Source organism: Somniosus microcephalus, unplaced genomic scaffold (assembly GCF_052327205.1).
Source record: "Somniosus microcephalus isolate GS21.2 unplaced genomic scaffold, FLI_Smic_1.0 unresolved_chr6, whole genome shotgun sequence".
Lineage (NCBI taxonomy): Eukaryota > Metazoa > Chordata > Chondrichthyes > Squaliformes > Somniosidae > Somniosus > Somniosus microcephalus.
This window is the reverse complement of record NW_028225184.1, coordinates 12,963,381-12,975,880: the sequence shown is the minus strand read 5'-3', so window position 1 is coordinate 12,975,880 and position 12,500 is coordinate 12,963,381. Positions and strand designations below refer to the sequence as shown.

The window sequence follows — 12,500 nt, the reverse complement described above, 5'->3', positions numbered from 1 at the left end:
CTCCCAGGGCAGGTACAGCACGGGGTTAGATACAGAGTAAAGCTCCCTCTACACTGTCCCATCAAACACTTCCAGGGCAGGTACAGCATGGGGTTAGATACAGAGTAAAGCTCCCTCTACACTGTCCCATCAAACACTCCCAGGGCAGGTACAGCACGGGTTAGACACAGAGTAAAGCTCCCTCTACACTGTCCCATCAAACACTCCCAGGGCAGGTACAGCACGGGGTGAGATACAGAGTAAAGCTCCCTCTACACTGTTCCATCAAACACTCCCAGGGCAGGTACAGCACGGGGTTAGATACAGAGTAAAGCTCCCTCTACACTGTCCCATCAAACACTCCCAGGGCAGGTACAGCATGGGGTTAGATACAGAGTAAAGCTCCCTCTACACTGTCCCATCAAACACTCCCAGGGCAGGTACAGCACGGGTTAGATACAGAGTAAAGCTCCCTCTGCACTGTCCCATCAAACACTCCCAGGGCAGGTACAGCACGGGTTAGATACAGAGTAAAGCTCCCTCTACACTGTCCCCATCAAACACTCCCAGGGCAGGTACAGCACGGGGTTAGATACAGAGTAAAGCTCCCTCTACACTGTCCCATCAAACACTCCCAGGGCAGGTAAAGCACGGGGTTAGATACAGAGTAAAGCTCCCTCTACACTGTCCCATCAAACACTCCCAGGGCAGGTACAGCACGGGTTAGATACAGAGTAAAGCTCCCTCTACACTGTCCCATCAAACACTCCCAGGGCAGGTACAGCACGGGGTTAGATACAGAGTAAAGCTCCCTCGACACTGTCCCATCAAACACTCCCAGGGCAGGTACAGCACGGGGTTAGATACAGAGTAAAGCTCCCTCTACACTGTCCCATCAAACACTCCCAGGGCAGGTACAGCACGGGGTTAGATACAGAGTAAAGCTCCCTCTACACTGTCCCATCAAACACTCCCAGGGCAGGTACAGCACGGGGTTAGATACAGAGTAAAGCTCCCTCTACACTGTCCCATCAAACACTCCCAGGGCAGGTACAGCACGGGTTAGATACAGAGTAAAGCTCCCTCTACACTGTCCCATCAAACACTCCCAGGGCAGGTACAGCACGGGTTAGATACAGAGTAAAGCTCCCTCTACACTGTCCCATCACACACTCCCAGGGCAGGTACAGCACGGGGTTAGATACAGAGTAAAGCTCCCTCTACACTGTCCCATCAAACACTCCCAGGGCAGGTACAGCACGGGTTAGATACAGAGTAAAGCTCCCTCTACACTGTCCCATCAAACACTCCCAGGGCAGGTACAGCACGGGGTTAGATACAGAGTAAAGCTCCCTCGACACTGTCCCATCAAACACTCCCAGGGCAGGTACAGCACGGGTTAGATACAGAGTAAAGCTCCCTCTACACTGTCCCATCAAACACTCCCAGGGCAGGTACAGCACGGGTTAGATACAGAGTAAAGCTCCCTCTACACTGTCCCATCAAACACTCCCAGGGCAGGCACAGCACGGTTTAGATACAGAGTAAAGCTCCCTCTACACTGTCCCATCAAACACTCCCAGGGCAGGTACAGCACGGGGTTAGATACAGAGTAAAGCTCCCTCTACACTGTCCCATCAAACACTCCCAGGGCAGGTACAGCACGGGTTAGATACAGAGTAAAGCTCCCTCTACACTGTCCCATCAAACACTCCCAGGGCAGGTACAGCATGGGTTAGATACAGAGTAAAGCTCCCTCTACACTGTCCCATCAAACACTCCCAGGGCAGGTACAGCACGGGGTTAGATACAGAGTAAAGCTCCCTCTACACTGTCCCATCAAACACTCCCAGGGCAGGTACAGCACGGGTTAGATACAGAGTAAAGCTCCCTCTACACTGTCCTGTCAAACACTCCCAGGGCAGGTACAGCACGGGTTAGATACAGAGTAAAGCTCCCTCTACACTGTCCCATCAAACACTCTCAGGGCAGGTACAGCACGGGGTTAGATACAGAGTAAAGCTCCCTCTACACTGTCCCATCAAACACTCCCAGGGCAGGTACAGCACGGGTTAGACACAGAGTAAAGCTCCCTCTACACTGTCCCATCAAACACTCCCAGGGCAGGTACAGCACGGGGTTAGATACAGAGTAAAGCTCCCTCTACACTGTCCCATCAAACACTCCCAGGGCAGGTACAGCACGGGTTAGATACAGAGTAAAGCTCCCTCTACACTGTCCCATCAAACACTCCCAGGGCAGGTACAGCACGGGTTAGATACAGAGTAAAGCTCCCTCTACACTGTCCCATCAAACACTCCCAGGGCAGGTACAGCACGGGTTAGATACAGAGTAAAGCTCCCTCTACACTGTCCCATCAAACACTCCCAGGGCAGGTACATCACGGGTTAGATACAGAGTAAAGCTCCCTCTACACTGTCCCATCAAACACTCCCAGGGCAGGTACAGCATGGGGTTAGATACAGAGTAAAGCTCCCTCTACACTGTCCCATCAAACACTCCCAGGGCAGGTACAGCACGGGGTTAGATACAGAGTAAAGCTCCCTCTACACTGTCCCATCAAACACTCCCAGGGCAGGTACAGCACGGGTTCGATACAGAGTAAAGCTCCCTCTACACTGTCCCATCAAACACTCCCAGGGCAGGTACAGCACGGGGTTAGATACAGAGTAAAGCTCCCTCTACACTGTCCCATCAAAGAATCCCAGGGCAGGTACAGCATGGGTTAGATACAGAGTAAAGCTCCCTCTACACTGTCCCATCAAACACTCCCAGGGCAGGTACAGCACGGGGTTAGATACAGAGTAAAGCTCCCTCTGCACTGTCCCATCAAACACTCCCAGGGCAGGTACAGCACGGGGTTAGATACAGAGTAAAGCTCCCTCTACACTGCCCCATCAAACACTCCCAGGGCAGGTACAGCACGGGGTTAGATACAGAGTAAAGCTCCCACTACACTGTCCCATCAAACACTCCCAGGGCAGGTACAGCACGGGTTAGATACAGAGTAAAGCCCCCTCTACACTGTCCCATCAAACACTCCCAGGGCAGGTACAGCACGGGGTTAGATACAGAGTAAAGCTCCCTCTACACTGTCCCATCAAACACTCCCAGGGCAGGTACAGCACGGGGTTAGATACAGAGTAAAGCTCCCTCTACACTGCCCCATCAAAGAATCCCAGGGCAGGTACAGCACGGGTTAGATACAGAGTAAAGCTCCCTCTACACTGTCCCCATCAAACACTCCCAGGGCAGGTACAGCACGGGGTTAGATACAGAGTAAAGCTCCCTCTACACTGTCCCATCAAACACTCCCAGGGCAGGTACAGCACGGGGTTAGATACAGAGTAAAGCTCCCTCTACACTGTCCCATCAAACACGCCCAGGGCAGGTACAGCACGGGTTAGATACAGAGTAAAGCTCCCTCTACACTGTCCCATCAAACACTCCCAGGGCAGGTACAGCACGGGGTTAGATACAGAGTAAAGCTCCCTCGACACTGTCCCATCAAACACTCCCAGGGCAGGTACAGCACGGGGTTAGATACAGAGTAAAGCTCCCTCTACACTGTCCCATCAAACACTCCCAGGGCAGGTACAGCACGGGGTTAGATACAGAGTAAAGCTCCCTCTACACTGTCCCATCAAACACTCCCAGGGCAGGTACAGCACGGGGTTAGATACAGAGTAAAGCTCCCTCTACACTGTCCCATCAAACACTCCCAGGGCAGGTACAGCACGGGTTAGATACAGAGTAAAGCTCCCTCTACACTGTCCCATCAAACACTCCCAGGGCAGGTACAGCACGGGTTAGATACAGAGTAAAGCTCCCTCTACACTGTCCCATCACACACTCCCAGGGCAGGTACAGCACGGGGTTAGATACAGAGTAAAGCTCCCTCTACACTGTCCCATCAAACACTCCCAGGGCAGGTACAGCACGGGTTAGATACAGAGTAAAGCTCCCTCTACACTGTCCCATCAAACACTCCCAGGGCAGGTACAGCACGGGGTTAGATACAGAGTAAAGCTCCCTCGACACTGTCCCATCAAACACTCCCAGGGCAGGTACAGCACGGGTTAGATACAGAGTAAAGCTCCCTCTACACTGTCCCATCAAACACTCCCAGGGCAGGTACAGCACGGGTTAGATACAGAGTAAAGCTCCCTCTACACTGTCCCATCAAACACTCCCAGGGCAGGCACAGCACGGTTTAGATACAGAGTAAAGCTCCCTCTACACTGTCCCATCAAACACTCCCAGGGCAGGTACAGCACGGGGTTAGATACAGAGTAAAGCTCCCTCTACACTGTCCCATCAAACACTCCCAGGGCAGGTACAGCACGGGTTAGATACAGAGTAAAGCTCCCTCTACACTGTCCCATCAAACACTCCCAGGGCAGGTACAGCATGGGTTAGATACAGAGTAAAGCTCCCTCTACACTGTCCCATCAAACACTCCCAGGGCAGGTACAGCACGGGGTTAGATACAGAGTAAAGCTCCCTCTACACTGTCCCATCAAACACTCCCAGGGCAGGTACAGCACGGGTTAGATACAGAGTAAAGCTCCCTCTACACTGTCCTGTCAAACACTCCCAGGGCAGGTACAGCACGGGTTAGATACAGAGTAAAGCTCCCTCTACACTGTCCCATCAAACACTCTCAGGGCAGGTACAGCACGGGGTTAGATACAGAGTAAAGCTCCCTCTACACTGTCCCATCAAACACTCCCAGGGCAGGTACAGCACGGGTTAGACACAGAGTAAAGCTCCCTCTACACTGTCCCATCAAACACTCCCAGGGCAGGTACAGCACGGGGTTAGATACAGAGTAAAGCTCCCTCTACACTGTCCCATCAAACACTCCCAGGGCAGGTACAGCACGGGTTAGATACAGAGTAAAGCTCCCTCTACACTGTCCCATCAAACACTCCCAGGGCAGGTACAGCACGGGTTAGATACAGAGTAAAGCTCCCTCTACACTGTCCCATCAAACACTCCCAGGGCAGGTACAGCACGGGTTAGATACAGAGTAAAGCTCCCTCTACACTGTCCCATCAAACACTCCCAGGGCAGGTACATCACGGGTTAGATACAGAGTAAAGCTCCCTCTACACTGTCCCATCAAACACTCCCAGGGCAGGTACAGCATGGGGTTAGATACAGAGTAAAGCTCCCTCTACACTGTCCCATCAAACACTCCCAGGGCAGGTACAGCACGGGGTTAGATACAGAGTAAAGCTCCCTCTACACTGTCCCATCAAACACTCCCAGGGCAGGTACAGCACGGGTTCGATACAGAGTAAAGCTCCCTCTACACTGTCCCATCAAACACTCCCAGGGCAGGTACAGCACGGGGTTAGATACAGAGTAAAGCTCCCTCTACACTGTCCCATCAAAGAATCCCAGGGCAGGTACAGCATGGGTTAGATACAGAGTAAAGCTCCCTCTACACTGTCCCATCAAACACTCCCAGGGCAGGTACAGCACGGGGTTAGATACAGAGTAAAGCTCCCTCTGCACTGTCCCATCAAACACTCCCAGGGCAGGTACAGCACGGGGTTAGATACAGAGTAAAGCTCCCTCTACACTGCCCCATCAAACACTCCCAGGGCAGGTACAGCACGGGGTTAGATACAGAGTAAAGCTCCCACTACACTGTCCCATCAAACACTCCCAGGGCAGGTACAGCACGGGTTAGATACAGAGTAAAGCCCCCTCTACACTGTCCCATCAAACACTCCCAGGGCAGGTACAGCACGGGGTTAGATACAGAGTAAAGCTCCCTCTACACTGTCCCATCAAACACTCCCAGGGCAGGTACAGCACGGGGTTAGATACAGAGTAAAGCTCCCTCTACACTGCCCCATCAAAGAATCCCAGGGCAGGTACAGCACGGGTTAGATACAGAGTAAAGCTCCCTCTACACTGTCCCCATCAAACACTCCCAGGGCAGGTACAGCACGGGGTTAGATACAGAGTAAAGCTCCCTCTACACTGTCCCATCAAACACTCCCAGGGCAGGTACAGCACGGGGTTAGATACAGAGTAAAGCTCCCTCTACACTGTCCCATCAAACACGCCCAGGGCAGGTACAGCACGGGTTAGATACAGAGTAAAGCTCCCTCTACACTGTCCCATCAAACACTCCCAGGGCAGGTACAGCACGGGGTTAGATACAGAGTAAAGCTCCCTCGACACTGTCCCATCAAACACTCCCAGGGCAGGTACAGCACGGGGTTAGATACAGAGTAAAGCTCCCTCTACACTGTCCCATCAAACACTCCCAGGGCAGGTACAGCACGGGGTTAGATACAGAGTAAAGCTCCCTCTACACTGTCCCATCAAACACTCCCAGGGCAGGTACAGCACGGGGTTAGATACAGAGTAAAGCTCCCTCTACACTGTCCCATCAAACACTCCCAGGGCAGGTACAGCACGGGTTAGATACAGAGTAAAGCTCCCTCTACACTGTCCCATCAAACACTCCCAGGGCAGGTACAGCACGGGTTAGATACAGAGTAAAGCTCCCTCTACACTGTCCCATCACACACTCCCAGGGCAGGTACAGCACGGGGTTAGATACAGAGTAAAGCTCCCTCTACACTGTCCCATCAAACACTCCCAGGGCAGGTACAGCACGGGTTAGATACAGAGTAAAGCTCCCTCTACACTGTCCCATCAAACACTCCCAGGGCAGGTACAGCACGGGGTTAGATACAGAGTAAAGCTCCCTCGACACTGTCCCATCAAACACTCCCAGGGCAGGTACAGCACGGGTTAGATACAGAGTAAAGCTCCCTCTACACTGTCCCATCAAACACTCCCAGGGCAGGTACAGCACGGGTTAGATACAGAGTAAAGCTCCCTCTACACTGTCCCATCAAACACTCCCAGGGCAGGCACAGCACGGTTTAGATACAGAGTAAAGCTCCCTCTACACTGTCCCATCAAACACTCCCAGGGCAGGTACAGCACGGGGTTAGATACAGAGTAAAGCTCCCTCTACACTGTCCCATCAAACACTCCCAGGGCAGGTACAGCACGGGTTAGATACAGAGTAAAGCTCCCTCTACACTGTCCCATCAAACACTCCCAGGGCAGGTACAGCATGGGTTAGATACAGAGTAAAGCTCCCTCTACACTGTCCCATCAAACACTCCCAGGGCAGGTACAGCACGGGGTTAGATACAGAGTAAAGCTCCCTCTACACTGTCCCATCAAACACTCCCAGGGCAGGTACAGCACGGGTTAGATACAGAGTAAAGCTCCCTCTACACTGTCCTGTCAAACACTCCCAGGGCAGGTACAGCACGGGTTAGATACAGAGTAAAGCTCCCTCTACACTGTCCCATCAAACACTCTCAGGGCAGGTACAGCACGGGGTTAGATACAGAGTAAAGCTCCCTCTACACTGTCCCATCAAACACTCCCAGGGCAGGTACAGCACGGGTTAGACACAGAGTAAAGCTCCCTCTACACTGTCCCATCAAACACTCCCAGGGCAGGTACAGCACGGGGTTAGATACAGAGTAAAGCTCCCTCTACACTGTCCCATCAAACACTCCCAGGGCAGGTACAGCACGGGTTAGATACAGAGTAAAGCTCCCTCTACACTGTCCCATCAAACACTCCCAGGGCAGGTACAGCACGGGTTAGATACAGAGTAAAGCTCCCTCTACACTGTCCCATCAAACACTCCCAGGGCAGGTACAGCACGGGTTAGATACAGAGTAAAGCTCCCTCTACACTGTCCCATCAAACACTCCCAGGGCAGGTACATCACGGGTTAGATACAGAGTAAAGCTCCCTCTACACTGTCCCATCAAACACTCCCAGGGCAGGTACAGCATGGGGTTAGATACAGAGTAAAGCTCCCTCTACACTGTCCCATCAAACACTCCCAGGGCAGGTACAGCACGGGGTTAGATACAGAGTAAAGCTCCCTCTACACTGTCCCATCAAACACTCCCAGGGCAGGTACAGCACGGGTTCGATACAGAGTAAAGCTCCCTCTACACTGTCCCATCAAACACTCCCAGGGCAGGTACAGCACGGGGTTAGATACAGAGTAAAGCTCCCTCTACACTGTCCCATCAAAGAATCCCAGGGCAGGTACAGCATGGGTTAGATACAGAGTAAAGCTCCCTCTACACTGTCCCATCAAACACTCCCAGGGCAGGTACAGCACGGGGTTAGATACAGAGTAAAGCTCCCTCTGCACTGTCCATCAAACACTCCAGGGCAGGTACAGCACGGGGTTAGATACAGAGTAAAGCTCCCTCTACACTGCCCATCAAACACTCCCAGGGCAGGTACAGCACGGGGTTAGATACAGAGTAAAGCTCCCACTACACTGTCCCATCAAACACTCCCAGGGCAGGTACAGCACGGGTTAGATACAGAGTAAAGCCCCCTCTACACTGTCCCATCAAACACTCCCAGGGCAGGTACAGCACGGGGTTAGATACAGAGTAAAGCTCCCTCTACACTGTCCCATCAAACACTCCCAGGGCAGGTACAGCACGGGGTTAGATACAGAGTAAAGCTCCCTCTACACTGCCCCATCAAAGAATCCCAGGGCAGGTACAGCACGGGTTAGATACAGAGTAAAGCTCCCTCTACACTGTCCCCATCAAACACTCCCAGGGCAGGGACAGCACGGGGTTAGATACAGAGTAAAGCTCCCTCTACACTGTCCCAGATGCTGTGTTATTCCAGTTCTGTCCTGCTAACCCACCCTTCCTCCTTGATATCTTATCTTTCCCAGGACGCTGTCAACACACAACTGGAGGAAGATCGGCTTCTGAAAATCCGAAACGTTTTGCACGATCTCCCTTCTGGCCATTTCAGGTATGCCCTGACCCGCGGAATAGTTGCCTCAAGAGGAAAGTAGCCTTCTAACCAATTGGGCCGGTTTGGAAATGTCTCATTGGCTTATCATAGACACATAGACATAGAAACATAGAAGATAGGAGCAGGAGTAGGCCATTCAGCCCTCGAGCCTGCTCCGCCATTCAATGAGATCATGGCTGATCATCCAAATTCAGTACCCTGTCCCTGCCTTCTCCCCATATCCCTTGATCCCTTTAGCCTTAAGAAATATATCCAAATCTCTTGAATATATTTAATGAATTGGCCTCCACCTTGTGTGGTAGAGAATTCCACAGGTTCACCACTCTCTGGGTGAAGAAATTCCTCCTCATCTCAGTCCTAAATGGCTTACCCCTTATCCTTAGACTGTGACCCCTGGTTCTGGACTCCCCGACCATCGGGAACATCCTTCTGTGAGGGTGCCGGTTAGTTCCCTCAGTAACCCCTAGATGGCACCTTCACTTGTTTTTTTCCCTTTGCTAATTGTTCCTAGTTTCTCCTTTGTTTAGTACTTAACTGCCTTTTATCAGGTTTATTGGTTTCACCTGTTTTTGCTTGTATTTAAGTTCTGTGGTTTCTTCCCTCTGTGCTCAGTCTTGACAAGCCGTTTGCCTAGTGGTAGCTTGTCTTGAGCTCCTATGTTTGTAACTGTTTACCTGTGTGTTTCGAGTAAAGAACTTTTATTTAAGACTGCATACCTGCTTCTCACCTCGTCTGTGTGCACTTGGGTCCAGAACCAGCCTCGCCCGGACACCTTCCTGCATCTAGTCTGTCCAGTCCTGTTAGAATTTTATAAGTTTCAATGAGATCCCCTCTCATTCTTCTAAACTCTAGCAAATATAAGCCCAATCGACCCAATCTCTCCTCATACGACATTCCTGCCATCCCAGGTATCAGTCTGGTGAATCTTCGCTGCACACCCTCCATGGCAAGAACATCCTTCCTCAGATAAGGCGACCAAAACTGCACACAATGCTCAAGGTGTGGTCTCACCAAGGCCCTGTCCAACTGCTGCAAGACATCCTTGCTCCTGTACTCGAACCCTCTTGCTACGAAGGCCAACATACCATTTGCCTTCTTAACCGCCTGCTGCACCTGCATGCTTACCTTCAGCGACTGGTGCACAAGGACACCCAGGTCTCGTTGCACTTCCCCTCCTCCCAATCTATTGCCATTCAGATAATAAACTGCCTTCCTGTTTTTGCCACCAAAGTGGATAACCTCACATTTATCCACATTATACTGCATCTGCCATGTTTCTGCCCAATCACCCAACCTGTCCAAATCGTACTGGAGTTTCTCGGCATCCTCCTCACAGCACACACGCCCACCCAGCTTCCCCATGTTGCAGCCCCCTCCGCATTGTCTGCATCGGAACCAATCAGATTAGTGTGGTACTGAATCCAGACGGGCCTGTTTACCGGAGATAGGATCAATGCTCCTGGATGATGCCATCGCCGGAATTCTGCGATGTTGCTTTGCCTGCCCGGGTCGCAGCGGGTGAGAGCTCAGTGTCTGGCCTATAAACATCGGAACAGGGGGAGGCCGTTCAGCCCCTTGAGCCTGTGTTTGATCTCTGGGATGGGGGCATTGTCCTATGAGGAGAGATTGAGCAGATTGGGCCGATACTGTCTGTAATGATCAATAACATGTCATTCTAGAGTGGTACACTAGATGGAGCCATAGAGCTGTACAGAGCTGTATATTTAGTTGTATGTGTTTAAGACTACACTGCCCCACTCCTGGTACCATGTTATGTTCATTAATAACGAGACATTCTTATTATGAACAGCTAGCTTCTAGCTAGTCATTTATTCAGTACACGTTCTCTAGGTACAGCATCTGTAGTGATTCAGCATGTGTACTTCTGCTGCCTTCCCAGCAGTTGACCCGGGCTCAATTCCCAGGCATCGCAACTGAATCTTGTCATTCACCACCAGAACAATCTCATGAAAACACATCAGACTTACCCGTGCTGAGAAGATCCACACGTGTAGTAAAAAGCCTGATAGACATAATCTTTGAGTACAAAGAAAAACTATATTGAAAATGCATTGACTGTTGTGAAAATGTTTATGTGTTACTGATATCATCTTTATCGTTTTTCTTGAAAGTTGATTGATATTGATTTTGTTAACCTCAAAGAAAGGGGGATGTAATGATCAATAACATGTCATTCTAGAGCGGTACACTAGATGGAGCTATAGAGCTGTATATTTAGTTGTATGTGTTTAAGACTACACTACCCACGATGCACTAGGCTACCCACAAGGCAGTAGTCAAGATGGCTGCCTGCACACAGAAGTACACATGCTGAATCTCTACAGATGCTGTACCTAGAGAACGTGTACTGAATAAATGACTAGCTAGAAGCTAGCTGTTCATAATAAGAATGTTTAGTTATTAATGAACATAACACTGACTGGAGTTTAGAAGAATGAGAGGTGATCTCATTGAAACATAGACGATTCTGAAAGGGATTGACAGGGTAGACGTTGAGAGGCTGTTTCCCCCTGGCTGGGGAGTCTAGAACCAGGAGTCACAGTCTCAGGATAAGGGGTCAGCTATTCAGGACTGAGATGAGGAGGAGTTTCTTCACTCAGAGGGCGGTGAATCTTCGGAATTCTCTGCCCCAGTGGAGGCTCAGTCGTTGAGGTTATTCAAGGCTGAGTTCGATAGATTTTGGGACTCGAGGGATATGGGGAAAGTAGAAATGAGGTAGAAGATCAGCCGTGATCTCATTGAATGGCGGAGCAGGCTCGAGGGGCCGAATAGCCGAGTCATAGAGTTATACAGCACAGAAAGAGGCCCTTCGGCCCGTCGTGTCCGCGCCGGCCATCAAGCCCTGTCTATTCTAATCCCATTTCCCAGCACTTGGTCCGTAGCCTTGTATGCTGTGGCGTTTCAAGTGCTCATCTAAATGCTTCTTGAATGTTGTGAGGGTTCCTGCCTCCACCACCCTTTCAGGCAGTGAGTTCCAGATTGCAACCACCCTCTGGATGAAAAAGTTTTTCTTCAAATTCCCTCTAAACCTCCTGCCCCTTACCTTGAAACTATGCCCCCTGGTTATTGACCCCTCTACTAAGGGGAAACGTTTCTTTCTATCTACCCTATCTATGCCCCTCATAATTATTATCTGAAAGGCAATAGATTGGGAGAAGGGGAAGTGCAACGAGACCTGGGTGTTCTTGTGCACCAGTCGCTGAAGGTAACCATGCAGGTGCAGCAGGCGGTTAAGAAGGCAAATGGTATGTTGGCCTTCGTAGCGAGAGGATTCGAGTACAGCAGCAAGGATGCCTTACTGCAGTTGCACAGGGTCTTGGTAAGACCGCACCTTGAGTATTGTGTGCAGTTTTGGTCGCCTTATCTGAGGAAGGAGGTTCTTGCCATGGAGGGAGTGCAGCGAAGATTCACCAGACTGATACCTGGGATGGCAGGAATGACGTATGAAGAGAGATTGGGTCGATTGGGCTTATATTCGCTAGAGTTTAGAAGAATGAGAGGGAATCTCATTGAAACTTATAAAATTCTAACAGGACTAGACAGACTAGATGCAGGAAGGATGTTCCCGATGGTCGGGGAGTCCAGAACCAGGGGTCACAGTCTAAGGATAAGGGGTAAACCAT

At 50.9% G+C, this 12,500-nt stretch overlaps 1 protein-coding gene and 1 pseudogene across 2 annotated transcripts in view; one reads left to right on the top strand and one right to left on the bottom strand.

The window, feature by feature from the left end:
- The window catches only part of LOC147087090 (rho GTPase-activating protein 30-like), a 75,617-nt gene extending 66,721 nt beyond the window's left edge, over positions 1-8,896 (top strand). The window contains exon 4 of the mRNA XM_085978041.1: positions 8,771-8,896. Within this exon, the coding sequence (XP_085834167.1) occupies positions 8,771-8,896 (126 nt within the window). The remainder of the gene's footprint in view (positions 1-8,770) is intronic.
- A 1,364-nt stretch (positions 8,897-10,260) lies between these two features.
- Positions 10,261-12,500, bottom strand: part of LOC147087089 (calsequestrin-1 pseudogene) — a 68,398-nt pseudogene continuing 66,158 nt past the window's right edge. The window contains exon 3 of the transcript XR_015075578.1: positions 10,261-10,394. The product of XR_015075578.1 is annotated as a calsequestrin-1 pseudogene (transcript). The remainder of the gene's footprint in view (positions 10,395-12,500) is intronic.